The sequence below is a fragment of the Eretmochelys imbricata genome, chromosome 8 (assembly GCF_965152235.1).
Source record: "Eretmochelys imbricata isolate rEreImb1 chromosome 8, rEreImb1.hap1, whole genome shotgun sequence".
Taxonomy (NCBI): Eukaryota; Metazoa; Chordata; order Testudines; family Cheloniidae; genus Eretmochelys; species Eretmochelys imbricata.
In genome coordinates, this window is record NC_135579.1 from 16,484,086 (window position 1) to 16,505,200 (window position 21,115).

General features: G+C 45.4%; 1 protein-coding gene across 3 annotated transcripts in view; it reads left to right on the forward strand.

The window, feature by feature from the left end:
- Positions 1-21,115, forward strand: part of ARHGAP26 (Rho GTPase activating protein 26) — a 317,439-nt gene that overhangs the window by 95,463 nt on the left and 200,861 nt on the right. For all 3 annotated transcript variants that reach the window (XR_013346871.1, XM_077824357.1, XM_077824358.1), the window contains 5 exons: positions 1,700-1,810; positions 4,540-4,644; positions 6,877-7,006; positions 8,746-8,846; positions 12,274-12,368. Coding sequence is in view for 2 of the 3 variants with exons in the window: in XM_077824357.1 (XP_077680483.1) it covers positions 1,700-1,810; positions 4,540-4,644; positions 6,877-7,006; positions 8,746-8,846; positions 12,274-12,368 (542 nt within the window). In the remaining variant the exon portion in view is untranslated. The remainder of the gene's footprint in view (positions 1-1,699; positions 1,811-4,539; positions 4,645-6,876; positions 7,007-8,745; positions 8,847-12,273; positions 12,369-21,115) is intronic.

Here is a 21,115-nt window from a genome sequence, read left to right on the forward strand (position 1 = left end):
CTGGTGTTCAGAGCTCACTTTGCTAAATACCTCGGTATCTGCATTATGGACACACATGACAAATATTACAGGCTGGTCATGGAAATAACCCATTTCATGATTTTGTCCCAGATTAATAGGGATAAGTTCCTATTAAAAAGGAAGTAATTACCGCCAATGGTCTGCAAAAGTAAAAGCAGCCGCATGTTAGGCTCTGTATTGAGCACAATGTCTGGTATGTCCCCCTGGGGTAGATTGCTCTTCTCAAATTACCCTCGTGTTGACTTCCCAGCGGTCTGGCTGTGGCCAAACTCTGTGCAAGGTACTATTAGTCTGGAAAGTTATACCTGTATAATTATGTTGGTTAAGGCTGTGGGTATTTTTAATTGATGTTGTTAAACTGATACAACCCCTAGTGTGGACTGAGCTATACTAGTGTAGACAAGGCCATAGAAAACAGCCCTGCACTGAGTGGGGATGGACTAGATGATCTAACTGGCCTTTCTTGCCATTCACTTCTAGAATTCTCTGAAAACTGTTGTTTTGTAATTGCAGTGGAGGGCACACCGGCACAGCAGAGGCAAAGGAAACAATTGAGTAAATAAAGGGGCTGTAATGAATTTATTTAGTGTAATAATCCTTATACTTTGTAAAGCAAGACCTGGATTCCTAGTTCTGCTACTGGCTTTCTGAGGACCCCAGGCAAGTAATTTAGCATCTGAATCCCCCTTCACCCCCAGTGTCTAGCACCTACATTTGATTTCAGTGGGGACTGTGGTGCTTAGAAAAACAGCCCATAGCCTCTCTGACCTCCAGGTCCCCATCTGTAAAATGGGGGCAGTAGTCTTTAACTACTTCGCAAAGTTCTGATTGTGAGGTTTTAAGTGCTATGCAATCCTTAAATGAGGTAGGACAGAGAAGGAGTACATCGATTACAAAGTTACTGAGTCATTTTATTTTTATTTGGGTGTTCCCTTGGTTTGGGAGCTGACCATATCCAGTTTTGATCATTGGGAAGAACTGAATCCACAGTCACAAAGGAAAGAGAGTCAGCAGGTTTCTAGGAGCAGAGCTCTGAAGGCCACCTTAATTCCTCTGCATGTTAAAAAAGAGGATGGTGTTTCACATAAGAGTGATGTAGTTCCATCCTGGTACATACGTATGTGTCCGGATGCACCATCATGGTGGCTAAGGATGGTCGCCAGTCATGCTCTCTTGGGCCTTGTAGTCAAACCACTGTCAAAGGACAATGCGCTTTCCTTCTGCTGGTTCATCAAAGCTAGAGCTCACTGGGCTTCATGGTGAAGTGCAAGATGTATACTAGGCTATCTGAGTATTTATTTGACTATAGAATATTACTTGAGGGACTCTTCTTATCATGGATTTGCTGGTTGGGGCAGAGGAGCTGGGAAAGCTACTTTGTACTTCATAGTCTTCATGTATTTATTGCTTTTACTGTTGTCCACCCAGCTGTCATAGACATAAGAGCACAAAAATAATTAAATACATAATTTTCAGATGAAGAAAGTGTGTCTTCATGCGAATTAGGTTTGTATGTAATCTCCCTGCCATCTGCTTAGCCCTGCTTTGGTATCTGGTACTAAATTTACGTTCTGTATGGGCACGTTCTCATTAGACCCAGATGTCTTGTGATCTTGAAACTAAATGTTCAGTCAGTAGTTATACTGTATTTCCTCTCTAATCCCCATGGTGCTCACAGGCAGACAGCCAGGTGGACCTGGTTCGACAGCATTTTTATGAAGTCTCCCTTGAGTATGTCTTCAAGGTGCAAGAAGTCCAGGAGAGGAAGATGTTTGAATTCGTGGAACCTGTAAGTAAATATTCAAAGTTTCTTTGCCTGCTCAACGTTGTTGGCCACTAAATTACTTTACAGTATAGAAGGTTTGTCTGAAGCACTGATTTTGTGAAACAGTTTCTATTTTGTTTGGATGGAAGGCCTGGTGTCTCCGCTGTTCCATAACCGTCTGACAAACAGCAGCTGGAGTACCCGAAGTATGACATGTGTGTTCTAGTGGGTGACTAGACACCTCAGGTTGCTGGAACTTTAACCCTTAAGGCACTTATCAAGAGACAGAGAGAAGAGAAGAATGCAGGGGTGGGGATGACCCTCTTGGAAATTTCAGGTGAAAATTGTCAACAGGTTCCAGCTGTCAGCTAAGTTTAGGAACAGAATATTAGGTTATCTGAGCTACTGGTTGTCTGTAGAAACCAGTGGAGACCAGCTGGATTTGCAAGCTAATGGAATGACACTGCAGAGAAGAAAACAACCACACGTTTTAGTCAGCAAGGCCTCTTCCTTAAGGGATAGAATTTAGGATAGGTATGTGAAATAAGTTCTAAGCAGGAACAAAAAGGGGGTAAGTCCCCCAGCTGACTTCAACCCAGACCCTGGACTCTGCTTGTAGAGACCAACCTTCCCAAAGACATTTTCCCCATTGTGCTCACAGAAAGGCTTGGGTACCAGTCGTGAAAGGGCACAGGCTAGTGGAGATGGAGTTGTTAGCGTCTTGTTCACTGTGCACAAAACTCTGATGGATTCTACAAGAATTTCCACCAGGGTGAAGTCTTACGGACAAGAGGCTCATTATTAGACAGTGGTCAACTGGCCAATGAAAACCTGGTTCAAAAGTTTATCTGTTAAAGGGAAAATAAAAGCCAATAATAACAGTAACATCTGAGATTAATGGAGTCTTAGAGAGAGAAGAAGAGAAAAAATAGGACTAAAGAAAAGATACAGGAATAAAAATTAAGTAGAAGAGTCTTACCTGTACATGTGCTCAGATGTTATGCCTGGTGAAGCACCTCTGCGGGATTTGATAAAACCCTATTTCAGTCCTTTTAAGAGAAGAATAAACCAAAAGAAGGTACGACCTTAGCACTAGCTGCTTATTGCCTGGTTTACTCTGACAAGGCATGACTCTACTTCTCAATAAAGTGATGGGTGAACTATTCAAGGATGTGGAGGGGGTTGTATGCAGGATTTTTACTAGACGAGTGGAAGGCCTAGTTATCAAAAAAGCTCAGCTTGATATTCTACAGGAGTTGATTAGACAGACTCCTGCTTTGTCCCGTACAACATGGCATGTTAGTGAAGCATAGAGGAGTCTTCTGTGAGCATTGGATTTGTGGACATTGGACTTGAAACAGCAGGGTAAATTGAGCCTAAAAAAGAAGGGTTGTTTAGTTAGATACCCATCTCTGTGGTCAAAAAATTAATTGTTTGGGGATCCCAGTGGAACTGGTTCTGGGCGAAACCCCAAGATGCTAGTATTTTGGTTGATATATTATCAGCTATCAGTGAAGGCAGGAAAGCTCATGGAAAGGAGTGATGGCCTACTGGATGCTGACCTGGGACTAGTGAGACTAGGGTTCAGTTCCCAGTTTAGCAAAGACTTTTGGCACTTTTTTGTGCCTCAGTTTTCCATCAGTAAAATGGGGCAATACTTATTACCCTCTTCTGGATGTTGAGATAAAATCCACTAATGGTTGTGAGGCACTTGGATGCTGCAGTGACGAGGGCCATATATGTACCTAGATAGAAAAGGAAAGAAGTTTTTTTTCATAATACTGAATCACTAACACCCCCAGTCTGGGATTCAGCCCAGAGGTGCAGAGGTTCACAGGAAAGAACAATAAATCATCGCATGTTTTTCCGAACTCCCTCTTTGGTTTAGAGGTTGCTATGAAGGTTGGGGTTGGTTTGTAAGCCAAATTGGTTCAACCAGTCCTCGTGGTAATCCATTTCCTGAAAGGGAAAATGAGCTGCTTTGAGGCAGAGGTGGGAAATGAAGCCCAATTCCTTATGGAAGTAGGACACACAAGTTAATACTACGGAAGGTATTGATTGTCCAGGGGCAATATTAATTAACATTGTTGTGTTCAATGAATGTAGCCTGTGTAACAGATCCTGGGGAATAGGGAGGAATTTCTCTCTCTGATTTCCAGGAATCAGTTTCATAGTATCTTCCCTTTGTTTGTTATAATGGTGTGACAGAGGGAGAGCTGGAGAATGGAGGAATGTGTGCACTGGCTTTCAGGGGGTCATAGAATGCAGTCGCTATAGTTTGGACCTTGACTGGTGTTAGGGGGCCCTAGGCTGCGTTTTGCTGTCATCTTGAATGTTTCTTCAACAGGGACTTGGCCTTTGTGCCCCTTCCAGCCAGGATCGCCTGTCCCTATCCACTCTTGAAGAGAGAAAATAGAGTTTACACCCCTAGAACTTCCCTCAGTCTCATCTGGATCTTCACTTTCTTCTTCCCTCATCTGCATTGCTTATTTTGCCCCACCGTACAAGAACTCTTAAATGATTCAATTCTGTACGTGCACCTATCAAAGTGTAGTGGGAGATTTTTTTTTTTTCCAAAGGCACCAATAGGAGATAAGTGCCCAACTTTCACTGACTGTTAACTAATTTACTAGTTCCAATTTATGCCTTCAAAAATCTGCCCCTCTAAAACATTGTTCCATTCAATGACATCTTCAGCATCGGTCAGTTTGAAAAAGGTGGTGATCTCTATTGATGAATATGGTCCTTTGCAGCTGCTGGCATTCCTGCAAGGGCTCTTCACATTCTACCATCATGGTTACGAACTCGCAAAGGACTTCAGCGACTTCAAGACAGAGCTGACAATCAGCATACAGAATGTAAGTGTATGTAAAGGGGAAAGTCTGTGTGGGAATGTGTGTGACTGTTTTGCACAGAGAATTAGCATTTTCCCTATATATAATTAGCTTTCCCGCGTGCTACTCAACAGAAGGCTTTATGGCATAAATGAAAACAAATGCTTTCTTTTCGTGTGTGTAGATGACACTACACTAAATGCACAACCCCAAATAGCAATTTATTCTGCTGGGTGTGGCAAGTGCAGAGAGCCAGGCATCCTCAGGAGGACTTGGCAAGCAGACAGCCGTCTTTAAATGCATCACACTTTTAGCGTGTATTTCAAAGACTTGTCTTAAGAATTGTGACCCCCCCACCCTTTTTTTTTTTTTTTTTTGGGTCAGTGGCAGACATTGGGATTTCTATAGATGAGAGAACTTGCACTTCCTCCTCCCCTGAGAACCAGACATGTGGTTAGTATCCAACAGGTGGACTTGTGCCTGCGTTTGGGAGATCAAATGTGCATTGCTTGTTTGCCTTTTTTTAATTAGGATTACTGTTTTTCTCCAAAGGATGCAAATTTGCTTAATTCTCTCTGAAACAGTCATCAGAAAACTCCCAAAAAACACCACACACCTCAGTGCTTGTTTCCCCCTCCCCCCCCCCCTCAAAAAAGTCAAAAATGCGGCCCTGTGAAACCATTTGATGAAGGACAGCAGTTTGTTGTTGTGTCTTACCTATCATTGTGTGGTGCGTCCACTTTCAGCAAAGACTGCAGTAACTGGGGCCCCTGGTGTTCTGCCACGTACCAGCCTTGGCCCCTGAATGCTAGTTTACAAAACTGAATAGAATTCATTCGCGCGCCTGTCAAAATGAGGTGCGCTGGGTGATCCCGCGTGCACAGCCACAGTGCTCCGTGGTGTTGTGCAAGAGATCAGATTTGATTTCCAACCTCCTAGTCGGGGTTGGGCACTGGGAGTAGAGGAGACAACAGAGCCCTTCACTAAAAAGACCCCCCCCCCCCCCAAGAACGGTTTAAACTCCTGCCTCTCTGTCTGCCCAAAATGTCATAGTAACACTGTTGTATTTTGGGCCGACTCTGTACAATACTACAGCATGTGTATATATTACAGGCATGCACGTACACAATGGTAAAAACCTTATGAAGATTGCAAAGTTGGGAAATGTCAGAACTCAGATTTCCTGTGCCCTAGATCCTTGTCATGTCTGTCTCCCCTGCTCCTCTGGTTCCCAGTTTCCCTCCTGTCCCTGGCTTCTTATCCAGTCTACTCACCCCACAACCCTATGTCTTACTCTTGTTCCTTCTGCATTCAGTTCAGGCGGCTCCATCCTCCATGTTGCCTGGGCTGAGCAGAGCAGAGACAGGCTGCCTGCTCTCCGTTCCAGTGCCCAGACCTGGGCCTGGCACAGTCCACAGAGGCCACCGCTGCAATTGCAGGAAAAAACCTGCTCAGCCCGTCTAGAGCTTGCAAACAGAGGATGGGATCTTTTGGGAATTAAGCTGAAGCTTTAGCAAGTTTCTATTGATGTGCAAACTGTTGGTTGTTTTTTTTTTTATAGGGATTATAACTTGGGCAGATCTGAGTGATTCTCCACAGGAACGGCAAAAGGCACATTGCTGACACAAAAGCCACCCCCTGCCAAATTACCAGTCCTTACTCCAAAGCAAAAGGGCACTATAACTTTTCAAAGTTGTCAGAATTTAGCATGGGTAAAATGTACTTTTCCCCTTGCCTTGTTCTCAGAAATTACCAAATCATTTTGGCTGAAATTTTCCAATAACATTTAGCCTGAGGCAGATACCTGGCATAGAAAATTTCAGCCCAAACAGTAAAAGTTTGATCAAGTAACTGAAAACAGGGTGTTATAATGGGAAGTGTTAGATAACCTGATTAGTTGTCAGTGCTGCCAGCCACAACCATAACTATCAGCATTAAAAATTATGAGATGAGGGAACAGAGACTCCAAGTAAGCCAAGCATGTGCTTAAATCCACTCATATTCATCAAAGTGTTTTAAATAGGACGTAAGTCCTGGTGAAATCAGTGGGGTGTAAATATGAGCTTCGGTATTTTGCTGAATAGGGATGGACTTCTGAACCAGGGTGGCATGGAAAATGCACCAGATAAAGTTAGCCACTGTTCCCTGGTTGTCTCTATGTAAATTCCTTTAACAATAGCACACAGGTAGCGCTGTGTCTATTGAAAGCTCTGAGGAAACGTGGATAATGGAAAATATATTTTTCGAAAATCATAGACAAGAAGTCGTTTTGAAGGGACCCGGTCGGAGGTCGAGTCCTTGATGAGGAAGATGAAGGAGAATCCCGACGAGCACAAGAACATCAGCCCTTTCACAATGGAAGGCTATCTCTATGTCCAGGAGAAACGTAAGTGCGGTTGCTTTGAAGTTACTGAGCTGCTCTCTGCTGCCACTCAGAGGAGACTGAAGTGCAGAGTGGGAGCACTGGCTCTGCAAAACATCATGGTCCATGTGAAATGGCAAGAGGTGGCGGGATTGGGGGAAGAAATAAATCCTGTCAATTCTTGAGTTGGATTTGAATTACAGGGCTAGGGTAGCCACTTGTGCAGCTTTCTGCAGGAGCATCCCCCTGTTGGCAGGGTGGGCCCATGTTCTGCAGTTCTGGGAAATTATCTCCAGCTCCTTCAGCTTTCCCCCATGATGACTCTGCAGGTGAATCCCACAGGACAACCAGCATATGAGCTGGTTCCATGGTTCATGCCTCACAGTTCTCCTTTTACCAGCCTGTGGGTTTTTTGCACCCAATGAGGTAGTCTGTTCCTGCTGAGCCTGTTAGCTCCTTGGCGTACTCTCTTTGCTGTCCCTGAAAAATGAATTGTTTCTAGTACTAACCAGAATAGGCGGGGGCTATCCCTACAGCACTTTGCTCTGGCTGTGTAACTTGGAAATTCCCTGAGTCTGGCATGGAATTTGAAGCCCATCTTAGCAAATTGTCTCATCACCCTGGGTGGATAGAAGTAAAGGTCTTGGCACTGGAGAAGATACTGCATTGAACAACCCTGCCGTGGTAGGGGGAGGAACTAGAATCCAGCTACTAGGAGCCTGATCCAAGGATCAGAAAAGACTCCTAAATGATCTACTAAGTCAATTCTATCTTTAATTTCTATGAAGAAGAAGGGTGGCCCAGTCGTTCATCTCTAACCTGGGATTAAGGAGACTGGTTCAATTCTCTGCTCCACCCTCTGTGTGGCCTTGGGCAAGTCACTTGTCCTCTCTGTGTCTCAGTTCCTCTCTGTAAAATGGGGATAACAACAGTGCCCTACCTCACGGAGGTGTGCGAGGGTAAATACATTACGGATTGTGAAGTGCTCCGATGCTATGATGATGCGGGCAGATAAATATGTAGATAGAACGCCATAATTGGTGATCTCAGGCAAAAGTGGGAAAGCAGTTAGTAGGGTATCTTCCTTAAAAGTGAGAAACTTGTCTGCAAAAACGGTCTGGAGTCTGTACAGTGGGATAAAAGGAGAACCTCACTAAATGCCCACTTCTGCCTTGCGAGGAGAGTGAGTAAATGCTACATTCTAGGCATAATCTGAAATGACATGGAGGCCGATGATAGTGGGTAGAGCCAATATAGTAGACTGAGGAGTAATTTGCTCAAGTGAAACTGCTGAAGCCTCATTCCGTGGTACATTGCAAAATTGGATGGAGCCAAGCTTGGAGAATATACATGAATGACTAAAGGTGGGCAAGATAAATACTAACAGGTCTGTTCTGTAGTTTTCTTGTAGCTAATTCTCTGATTATATCATGGAATATGAAACTAAAGCTAATTTAGCAAATTACCAGGTCTGTCCATAGGAAGCAGCTTGGCCCAATGGATGGGTCACTGGGCTCGGAGTCTGGAGACTTGGATTCTATTCCCAACTCTGCCAGTGATTGATTTAACTCTGGATCTCTGCTTTCCCCTCCATGCAGTGGGGATTATCGTGCTTTTACTCGCTTTTGTAAGGTGCGTTTGAGAACTATAGATGCAAAAGTCTGTATAGTTGGTCTTAGAATGTTTAATTGTGTCTTTGGTAACAACTGCTTTGTAGACCTTAGTTAATTGTTAGAAATCTCAAAACTTAAATTCCATTGTAGGTCACTTTGGGACCTCCTGGGTGAAGCATTACTGCACGTATCAGAGGGAATCGAAACGAATCACTATGGTACCATTTGACCAGAAGTCTGGAGGAAAAGGGGTGAGTGGAAATACGCCAAGTCACCCTAATCATCATTTTCTGGGGAAGAGATGGTGTGAGTCTTGCTCTTGGCCCAAGAAAGGTTGGGTAGGGAATGCCTTGTGTCTGTCAGTGACAAGCCCTTGAAACTGTCAAAACTGATGGATTTCATTGGTGGGTTCTATCCAGTCTTCTAAGTCTCTTCTCTCCCCACTAACCTCTGCTAGAAACTCTTTTATAGCAGAATGACACAGTAAAGGGTTGGCACCTAAGTTTTCTTATTTTTTGAGGCTGACACCCCAACTTTTCCCTGGGAGAGAACTCTTTGTTGGAAAGGCCATTGCTGCCTTTCAATCAGAAGCTTTCCCCTCCAGTGAGTACTCTAAGGAGTTGTTAACATCCACTCTCTCTGGCACACACCCACATCACTAGCTAATTAGTCACTGAAAGGGTGGCTCAAAATAGTAATATGCAGATATTGCAAAGAGAGCCTCAGGGTGCTGATTGAAAGAGATGTAGATCACATCTCTGTGGGTACTAACAAGCTATGTAAACCATAATGCTGGGGAAATACATTGTTTACTCTGCCAATGTTAATTCAGCAACTGAGTAAGAGCTTGTCTACTTATGGAGCTATTCAAGAATAAATCCACATGTGCAGACCCTAAAGGCTTGTCTACTTGGGGACGCTCAGGAAAGTTAATCCGAGTTAATTAAAGGAGAGAATTGAAAGTGGATTAGTTAAACTGCACAGCCCCGTGTGGACACTCTCAGAAATAAAGTGGCCTAACTTTGGTGTAGTGTAAGAACACAAGAATGTAACATTGGCCATACTTGGTCAGACCAATGGTCCATCTAGCTCAGTATCCTGTCTCCTGACAGTGGCCAGTGCCAGATACATTCTTCACTGTATGAATTTATATTTCTTTAACCAAGCAAAGCACCTACAGAGATCAGTCCCCTTTTTAAGGGTGACCTGACCACGATACTTCAGCTCCCCTACATTTCAGTAATGGCAGAAATGTCCCCTGAGATTAATATATGGGCTGTCTAGCACCCATGGCTCTTTCTATACACTCCATCCCAGGTAGAATGGACTCCCTTCCATTGCTTTCTGGTCTTTAGCATGACTCCTTGCTTGGGGATGCTCACTTCACTTAGTGCTTGTTCACAGCAGATGACCTTTTTCCCCTGCTTTAACTGTACCAATATAAGGTACTTTTATATCAGTATAACTGCATTGCACTAGAGCTTGTACCCTGCTAACTATATCTGTGAAAAACCACACCCCTAACTGACACAGTTATACCAGTATGATTGTCTAGTGTAGACTAGCCCACAGTGACTCTGCTATAACAAATACTGTAGTTTTTAGAGGCCTTTCAAGTCATCCCATGCCAGGAATCTTTCTGAAGCAGACAGCAGCAGCAGAAGGGAGATATGTGACCTCTCTTGATCAGCAGAGGGATCTCCGATGAAGTGAGCTGTAGCTCACAAAAGCTTATGCTCAGATAAATTTGTTAGTCTCTAAAGTGCCACAAGTCCTCCTTTTCTTTTTTTAGAGGGATCTCTGTTGTAGACTGTGGAGGCTCTGTTTGTCGTCAGCCTGTTTTCATCCTCTCGGGAAGCCACCTCAGGCTATGGCTGGAGCCAAATACTAATCAGTTTAAAATTGCTTTCTCTCCAAATGGCATTCTTTGAATACCACTTCCCTGGCAGCAGTGGGCAAATGCAGCTAACTTCAGGGAAATGAGTTCAGGAGTGGGGCACAAGCTAACTCTGTTGATCCTCTTGGCAGAATTTTTGCAGTCAGTGTGGAGCAGGGGTAGGCAAACTATGGCCTGTCGGCCGGATCTGGCCCTTCAGGGCTTTGGATCCGGCCCGCAGGATTGCCCCCCGTGGTGCCACAGGCCCCGTGCCACTCTCACAAGTGGCCGGCACCACATTCCTGGGGCCTCGGGGCGGGGGGAGGGGCAGAGGGCTCTGTGCATTGCACTTGCCTCCAGGCACCGCCCCCTGCAGCTCCCATTGGCCGGGAACAGGGAACTGCGGCCAATGGGAGCTTTGGGGGAGGTACCTGAAGGCGTGGCAAGGGCAGTGCGTGGAGCCCTGTGGCCCCCTCCCCCGGTCCGCGGTTCCAGCTGCTTCCTGGCCGGGCGTGGTGTGGGGCCAGGGCAGGTTCCCTGGCCCCAGTGCATCCTGCTGCCACCCCAAAGCCGCTTTAGGTAAGCAGTGCCAGGCCAGAACCCGAACTCCTCCTGCACCCAGTCCCCCAACTCCCTGCCTGCACCCCACACCTCTCCTGCACCCCAACCCCCTGCCCTGAGCCCCCTGCTACACCCTGCATCCCTCCTCTGCCCCAATCCCTTGCCCTGAGCCCGTTCTTGCACACCGTACTCCCTCGCACACCCTGCCCTGTCCTGCATACAATTTCCCCACCCAGATGTGGCCCTCGGCCCAAAAAGTTTGCCCACCCCTGATGTGGAGAGTTCGTTAGAACAGGCTATTGGTGTCAATGTTATTCTATGTCCCTAATACATTTTCTGGAATGGTTAATATCAGTGTTGTGATTGTCCAGCACGACTGGTCAGTGAAGCGTGAAAAAGGCATGAAAAGCACAGGAAGTTTGTAAACTCAAAACTTTTTTCATTTTTTTTTTTTTTTTTAAATCGAACCATCGGTGTTTTTTAAAAATTCACCTGAGACATCAAGAGCACACATCAGACGGAATCACTCAACAACTGTCTACATTCACCTTGCATTAAAGAAAAACCTGTGCTATGTTTGTTATCGTAATTACTCATACATGTCTTGGGCAGTGTTACGGTAAAAAGGATCTTTATCATGTCCCCACTGCATTTCCTCTTCTGTGCTGGTAAATGTGTGCTCAATTCGCATGCATTTTGTTCAGTGAGTTGATATATAGTTTTAATGTATTATCTCTAGGGCTCTGTGTCTGTCACGGAGGTCGCAGAAGACACAGATTCTGTGACTTTCCGCAACCTCCGTGACTTCTGCAGCGGCCGGTGTGGCTGGCCCCGGGGACCCTCGAGCAGCGGCCGGTGTGGCTGGCCCCGGGGACCCCCTGAGCAAAGGTCCTGGGGTGGCCCACAGCAGATGGTGCTGCTGGCCCCACCCCCCTCCCCCAGCAGTGGTCCTGGGGTAGTTTGGAGCAGCTGCTGCTCAGCAGCCCCTGGCAGCGGGTGCCGCTTCTCTCCCCTTGCGACCCCCCCCCCAGATTTAGTCAGAGGTATCTATAAGTCATGGACTGATCACTTGGCAAAGATTCAAATGCTGTATTTCCAGGGAGTGTGGATATTTCAAACCTTATGCCACAAGCCATCCCCTCTGGGGTTAATACATATTAATCATAATTCTAGTAGGCTGAGTGTGTGTAATATACACAGTTCTGTTCTGAACCTAATCTAGAAGTCCTGTATCCTTGTAGGGAGAAGATGAAGCAGTCACACTCAAATCCTGCATACGCCGGAAAACTGACTCGATAGAGAAGAGGTTTTGCTTCGATGTGGAAGCAGTGGATCGGTGAGTGGGGAAGTCTTCTTTTCTCGCACCAGTGGACGGTGCACAGCCTTAGAGCACATAGACTTTGATTTACTTACTGAAGCCCAGCCAAGGACGCAAGAATATATGTCTGCGCACACGTGGCTGTACCAGCAGCAATATGTGCATTACACACAGACCTACTTGGCCTTGTTGGAAAATCCTTGTTACTCTGGGGGCATTCTGCACCAAAATATTAAAAATTCTCTGCACAATATTGTAAAATTCTGCAAATTTTATTTGTCAAAAGAACACTACATAGTCATGCCAGTTTCAATTATTTTGGTAATTTATTTCAAAATACCTGTCAGCAAGTATGTCTGTAACCAGACAGACACACACACACAAATTCCCGCAGGAGTAGAGTTAAAGAACCCCTATGACAACCCAGTTCCTGTTTCTCTGCCCCCTGCCTCCGAGCCCAGCTAGGGGGCGAGATACCCTCAAAGGAAACTCAAACCCCACTTTGCCTCCAGCATTTATAATGATGATAAATATATTAAAACGTGTTTTTAATGTATAAGGGGGGTCGCACTCACAGGCTTGCTATGTGAAAGGGGTCATCAGCACTAAAGTTTGAGAACCACTGTTCTAGCTCCCTCCCCCGCGGTGTCTTCTATGTGCAGGCTGGGTTCTGCCGAGTCCAGTGGCGGCTAGCAGCACTGCAGCCCATTTCTGTGGGGGAAAGGAAATTGTGTGCACAACGTTAATTTCTGCAAACTTCTGCCTTGTGCAGTGGCGCAGAATTCCCTCAGGAGCATCTTGTGCAATCTTAGCAGTTAGTTTCTCTTATCCCTTAGTCACACACTCCCTAAATGGAAGCTGTTAGTTGCCTCAACTCCCTCCTCCCTACTGTTTTTGCAGTAGGGCACCATTGCAAGATGAAGCACTAATTCAATATAAGGTGCAGTGTTTACTCAAATCTCACTCCTTTTAATGGGTGTCCACTTTTGCAGAGTCGGATGTTAAGTAGCCTTCACAATGGAAAAGAAATTCAGCCTGTGTGTCAGAAAAGTCCATTTACATGGCGGAGACACTGCGCATCCTTTCCGTGTCTTGTGTTTGTATATAACATGACTTCAGCTTTTGTGCTGGAGAATGGCTGTTGCAGATTCACTGTGGATGGCTGACTGTAGAAATCCCATGCTCACATCCAGTCATGACACTTTAAAGTTTCGTCTTCTGATTTCTGAAGAAGATGGTTTCTGTAGCCTGATATGATTTATCATAGAATCATAGAACATCAGGGTTGGAAGGGACCTCAGGTCATCTAGTCCAACCCCCTGCTCACAGCAGGACCAGTCCCCAACTAAATCATCCCAGCCAGGGCTTTGTCAAGCCTGACTTTAAAAACTTCTAAGGAAGGAGATTCCATCACCTCCCTAGGTAACGCATTCCAGTGCTTCACCACCCTCCTAGAGAAAAAGTTTTTCCTAATATGCAACCTAAACCTCCCCCACTCCAACTTGAGACCATTACTCCTCGTTCTGTCATCTGCTACCACTGAGAACAGCCGAGATCCATCCTCTTTGGAACCCCCTTTCAGGTAGTTGAAAGCAGCTATCAAATCCCCCCTCATTCTTCTCTTCTGCAGACTAAACAATCCCAGTTCCCTCAGCCTCTCCTCATAAGTCATGTGTTCCAGTCCACTAATCATTTTTGTTGCCCTCTGCTGGACTCTTTCCAATTTTTCCACATCTTTCTTGTAGTGTGGGGCCCAAAACTGGACACAGTACTGCAGATGAGGCCTCACCAATCTTGAATAGAGGGGAATGATCACGTCCCTCGATCTGCTGGCAGTGCCCCTACTTATACATCCCAAAATGCATTGGCCTTCTTGGCAACAAGAGCACACTGTTGACTCATATCCAGCTTCTCGTCCACTGTAACCCCTAGGTCCTTTTCTGCTGAACTGCTGCCTAGCCATTCGGTCCCTAGTCTGTAGTGGTGCATGGGGTTCTTCCATCCTAAGTGCAGGACTCTGCACTTATCCTTGTTGAACCTCATCAGATGTCTTTTGGCCCAATCCTCTAATTTGTCTAGGGCCCTCTGTATCCTATCCCTACCCTCCAGCGTATCTACCTCTCCTCCCAGTTTAGTGTCATCTGCAAACTTGCTGAGGGTGCAATCCACAACATCCTCCAGATCATTAATGAAGATATTGAACAAAACCGTCCGGAGGACCGACTCTTGGGGCACTCCACTTGATACCGGCTGCCAAGTAGACAAGGAGCCATTGATCACTATCCGTTGAGCCCGACAATCTAGCCAGGTTTCTATCCACCTTATAGTCCATTCATCCAGCCCATACTTCTTTAACTTGCTGGCAAGAATAGTGTGGGAGACCGTATCAAAAGCTTTGCTAAAGTCAAGGAAGAACACGTCCACTGCTTTCCCTTCATCCACAGAGCCAGTTATCTCGTCATAGAAGGCAATTACATTAGTCAGGTATGACTTGCCCTTGGTGAATCCATGCTGACTGTTCCTGATCACTTTCCTCTCCTCTAAGTGCTTCAGAATTGATTCCTTGAGGACCTGCTCCATGATTTTTCCAGGGACTGAGGTGAGGCTGACTGGCCTGTAGTTCCCCAGATCCTCCTTCCCCTTTTTAAAGATGGGCACTACATTAGCCTTTTTCCAGTCGTCCGGGACTTCCCCGGATCGCCATGAGTTTTCAAAGATAATGGCCAATGGCTCTGCAATCACACCCGCCAACTCCTTTAGCACTCTCGAATGCAGTGCATCTGGCCCCCTGGACTTGTGCTCGACCACCTTTTCTAAATGTACCAAACCACTTCTTTCTCCACAGAGGGCTGGTCACCTCCTCCCCATGCTGTGCTGCCCAGTGCAGCAGTCTGGGAGCTGACCTTGTTCGTGAAGACAGAGGCAAAAAAAGCATTGAGTACATTAGCTTTTTCCACATCCTCTGTCACTAGGTTGCCTCCCTCATTCAGTAAGGGGCCCACACTTTCCTTGACTTTCTTCTTGTTGCTAACATATCTGAAGAAACCCTTCTTGTTACTCTTAACATCTCTTGCTAGCTGCAACTCCAGGTGTGATTTGACCTTTCTGATTTCACTCCTGCATGCCCGAGCAGTATTTTTATACTCCTCCCTGGTCATTTGTCCAATCTTCCACTTCTTGTAAGCTTCTTTTTTGTGTTTAAGATCAACAAGGATTTCACTGTTCAGCCAAGCTGGTCGCCTGCCATATTTACTGTTGTTTCTACACACCCGGATGGTTTGTCCCTGTAACCTCAATAAGGATTCTTTAAAATACAGCCAGCTCTCCTGGACTCCTTTCCCCTTCATGTTATTCTCCCAGGGGATCCTGCCCATCAGTTCCCTGAGGTTGTCAAAGTCTTGCTTTTCTGAAGTCCAGGGTCCGTATTCTGCTGCTCTCATTTCTTCCTTGTGTCAGGATCCTGAACTCGACCATCTCATGGTCACTGCTTCCCAGGTTCCCCTCCCCTTTTGCTTCCCCAACTAATTCTTCCCGGTTTGTGAGCAGCAGGTCAAGAAGAGCTCTGCCCCTAGTTGGTTCCTTCAGCACTTGCACCAGGAAATTGTCCCCTACACTTTCCAAAAACTTCCTGGATTGTCTGTGCACCGCTATATTGCTCTCCCAGCAGATAGCAGGGTGATTGAAGTCTCCCATAAGAACCAAGGCCTGCGATCTAGATCTGCGAACTTCCGTGAGTTACCGGAAGAAAGCCTCATCCACCTCATCCCCTCTGGTCCATCAGTTGGAGGCTGACCCCTCCTCTTTTTTTAGGTAAACGAAGCATGGAAATTCCTGTCTCATTAGCATTCTCTAGTAGGGAACCACAAAACCCAACGAGAAGCGATTGGCCTGTGTGACTGGTTTTTTCTAGGCTGAGTCAATAAAGGACTGTTTTCAGTCACATCATGTTACTATGTTTGTGGTTGCTGGAGAGGGGAGTCAGAAGATCAAAAGAGAGATTTTATTGTAGCTTCAGAATCTGCCTTCCTATGGACTAATTCGCTCTGGTCATAACTTGCTTCTGCACTGAGCAACAAAACTAAGCATATAATTCTGAAATTAGTTTAGGGTTTGGAGAAAATTGAGTTGGCGTGATGGCATGGCTGCGGGAGCCCTCTGTAGATGGAAAGGACCCAGGCCAACAGAGTGCAGGGGAATGTGTACTAGCTGCCTTGCTCAGCATCTTCCTCTGCCAGCTGATGGCTCAAGTAGCACTGGAGTAGCATCATTGCCTTCTAGCATCTGTGCCATGAACATTTCTTTTACATACCGCCACAACAGACTGCAGCTGTAATGAGCAACCGTTCAAAACAATGCAGTGAACACAGTGTGATGTAAGGTGGTGTGATGTTTGACCCTCAATACATTTAAATTCTTAATGTGCTCTCGCTTATCATGAGGACGCCATCATTTCTGATGTTCACAGAAGTGGGCTTCTCCTGTACTCAGCCAAACAGCTGGCCTCCTTATGTGAGATCTCTCTTGCCCAGTCCGAGTGAGGGTCTCTGGTTTTCCTACCCACATGCATTCAGATTGCATCCAGTTGTGTTTATGTATTGGTTCAATTAGTAGCCCAGAATTCTGTTTATGGGCTTGGGCAAATCACTTCACTTATATGTATCTCACTTTACCTAATTGTGCACTGGGGATAATAGAAAGTCTGTCTACTTCTCAGACTTTCTCTGAGGCTTGTTTAGGCAGTGTTTACAAAGTGTTTTGAGAGTTTTGGTTAGAAAGTGCTACTTGGGCAAAGTATTTTTAATTACTAATTTATTTTGTTATGACTCAATGGCTTATGTGTATCTTGCATGAGGGAAGAAAGGGGGAATGGCATGGCAGTGGATTGGGCACTGCCTTGGGACTTGGGAGAGCTAGCTGGGTTCAAATTCTGATTCAGCCAGCCCCAGGCTTTCCTGCGTGACCATGATCAAGTCACGTAATCTCTTTGTGCTGCTTTTGCCACCAGTAGAATGCGGAAATGCTTCTTTACCTCCCTGGGCTGCAGTGAGGATAAAATCCATTTATGATTGATAGTTGCCCAGATATTAGTGATAACAGCCATAGAAGTGTTTAGACAGAGGAAAATTCACGGTCTCCTTAAGTATTTATATCTCACCATTGCAGTGAAATCTCGGTGCTTCTAAAAATTCTATTGGTATTAAAATATTAAGAGAAAGGTAATGGTATGGCCACAGTTATAGTGATAGGCTAAAATCACTAACTGGGAGAGCAGAACTAAGCTGCATCTCAAGTCTAACATTCCGGAACACAATCTCTAGGTGGCAGTCTTGTATTTTTTTCCCATGTTCTATTTTATGGTCAGTGTGAAAATAGCAGTGCTGCAAGCATTGCATTTTGGGAAACTGGTATAATTTGCAATATATTGTAGAAACACCCGTGTGGCAATGGTGCATGGTATTTTGGAAAATAACCCCTATGAAAATTACTGTCAATTTTCTCTCCCTTCCCTTTCCAGCAGTAAAGGTGGATCAGCACTTTTAAAAATGAATGTCTGAGCATGATTTGTGGTCGAAAGCTCCCAAATGAGTACTGTGTTTGCTTTTTCTGTTTTTTTGGCAAGGAATAAGATTCCAGAGTTCCCAAAGAAGACACAGTGAATATTTGGGGGAGCAAAACAAAAGTCTCAAATGTCTCTATAGTGCAAATAATTTTGATTTTTGTCTGTGGGAAGCAAACAAAGCATATTTTAACATTCTGAACAAAATGTATCTTGTAGGCTCATAATGAAGTGAGCCCCCCAAATGGCATAATCCTGTTTTGCTGATCTGCTACACTGTGCAGTGGTGTAGTACACCTTGGTGTTTGCTAATGCGTATTGTAGTCTTTGCATTAAATCAGTTTTATAAGCCAGGCTGTAAGCAGGGCTAGCATATATGTCTTTAAAAATGAGTCCTTAGGAGAAGGAGCATTGCCTTTGGCTGATGCTGGCTTGATAATTGTCCAGGTGTTTGGTGTAATGTGGGTCAGAGCTTTGAGCCAGGTGCTGAGCACTTTTAACTCCGATTGGCATGAATTGGAGGTATTCAAGGTTTGGCCCCTTAATTAGCTGAATGTTACATTCATCAAGACAGTTAATGTTGTTGAAGTATAGCACCATTCTGCTAGAAAGCCATTTATTGGTGGCTTGGGAACAGCTGGTACCTCAGCACTCCTGAAGCATGCAGGCATCCATTATAGCCACGTGCTTTCTCATGGGCTGTTTCTTTATGTGCTGACTAATTGCTGAAACAGCATTAAGTAAGCTGTATTTCTACTGACTGAGTGGCTGTGAGTGTAGTGAGCCTGTTTTGGCATCTGAATTATTCATGCGGGAGCAGCTCCCTATATAGTTACCCCTCCCCCCATAGTTGAGGAGTGATGGGGGCAGGAAGCAGGGGGGATACTGAGCTTCCTGCAGCTGGGGGAGATTTCTGGGGTTGGGTCTGACAAGGCCCCAGCCACTCCTTGTAAGAGAAGAGGAAGTCCCATCCTCTCCTGCTTCCAGCCCAGCCGGGACTAGAAGCTGATCCCAGCTCTGAGTAGGAGCCACTGGTGGGGTGTCCCCAGCCCCATGATTTACCCCTCCACCGGCTGCTCCCAATGCCTGAAATTATGTACCTGCGTTGCTAGGGAGTGGTGCATGACTGCTCTTGCAGTTTCTCTTTGCTTCCCTGTCAGAAAGTCATTTTTCTGCGGGGAAGCAAAGAAATCTGTGAGGGACATGAATTCTGCGCACATGCAGCGGCGCAGAATTCCACCCGGAATAAAAGAACATATTGACTGCATTTAACAACTACCCTTAAGATTCCTGTTATGTGTTGTGATCATGGGGGAATGTTTCTAGCAGGGCAGTACATGAGGCTTCTGCTTATGTTGTCAGTGGAGTGACCCTTCAAGCTCTCAGGCACTAAATCCCTCCTCATTTGCAGCTTTTTCTCCCCCTTCCCCTCGCATACTTCATTTTGGGGACTTGCCCTGTGTCTGGGCTCTGCTGGTTAGAGAGGTGCTGTTTGACCTGAGGATGGCTCCTGAGACTGACATAACAGTGTGAGGTACGTCATTCTGCAAACGCAAGGTCACTTTGTCACTGCTTAAATCAGAACTGCAGACTCTTTCACCACACATTCAGCTTCTTAGCTCAGCCTTGCAGATTGTATGAAGCTGTTTTATGTCTCTTATAAAGCAACTTAAATTGTCTTGGCGTGATAAGATGCTACATGAGTCAAAGTTATTATCTTTTTCTCTTGCTTTCATTCTTTCTTCTTCTGGAAGAAGAAAAGCACTTTCCCCCCACCCCCGACCTTTTGAATTAAACTTTTGACTTTTTGGTATGAACGTTGATTTTGTGCCTCATATTTTCCCTGGATATTTAATCTTTTAAACCTTGCTCATTTTAAACAAAATTTGTGATAAGAATTTATATTGACTTCAAGTTTTGTGTCTGTATGCCTAATGTAGCAAAATGAATATAGATATTAAACGTATACTCCTGTACTGGGATTCCTTATTGTGAAAGGGAATGCTCACCAGCGATGCAGCCTAGTCAGGCAGGGTTGTACCAGATTGTCTTCCAAGCCTCCCCATTTCTTACTGTTTCTCTGCCTTGCTGTGGTCTGTCCTTCCTGTGACTCTGCCTTCTGGCCTGCTCATTATTCAAGTCTGTCCCTTCCAAGTTATGTATAAAAAGTGAAGGAGGCCAACAGGGCCCCCATGTTTGGTTGAGAACCTGTGGCCTAGACCCTTTTATCTTCAGGGTCTTTCCACCCCCCAGCTAGGTTCCCCATGTCAGGGCTAAGCCTCTGTAGTTGTCCCTCTTTAGGGGCTGATAGGGGAGCCTAAGCCCACCCTCTCCACTGGACTCCAGTCCAGAGCGCAGTGATAGGTAGGCAGCTAAATCCTGCACCCTGGGGTGTTATGCAGCTGCCTCCATGGATCACTTCCCACCAGGTAAAGATAAGAACTGAAACACAAAGATGGTCTCTGTTCTTCAGAGAGTCACAGGTCCCTTCTTTGTGGGCTTGGTCAGGTCTCAGTCATCGGCAGAACCCGTGGTGCTCCTTCTCTGGAGCTCAGCGTGTGAGTCCGCTCATCTCCATTTCCTGCCGACTATTGAGCTACTCTGCTCCCCTTTTCATGTTCCCTATGCGGGTTTTTCAGGCGGGCTGGGGTGGGGCCACCTGGTTGCAGAGCAGCTCGTTAGCCCCTTCCAGTGTGGGGTTTGTATTCCCCATCACACTTATGCATTAAAGTTTCTTTAATCAATTATTAATAAATTTGTATTAATATATTTGTATTAATTTATATTTAGTGAGATCGGCAGAGAGGGAATCTGGGTGAGGCTCCCCTCAGTGTCTCAGGCTGAGCATCTAAACTTAACAGCCACTCTTAGAAACTGTTGGCCATAATGTTCATTTTACATGGGGCTTCACTGACTGAGCCGGCTGGCGCTGAGTCCATAGCTGTGTGTACTTAGAATGTTGTTTCAATTGTGAGCTCTTCTAGGGAGGGACTGTCTTCAGACTTGTCTGTAAAATGCCCAGCGTGCTGCTGGCACTGTACAAATAACAATAAGTGAGGTAATGTGCTGGGATCTTTTAAAATGTACCACAACCAGGAAGGCAGTTCCGTATACTAAAGCACCACAATATATGTTTCAGCAAATGAATTATGTGGGGGAAAATGCAAATGCATTTAAAATATAAATGGCATTTTAATTGTTTCACAGC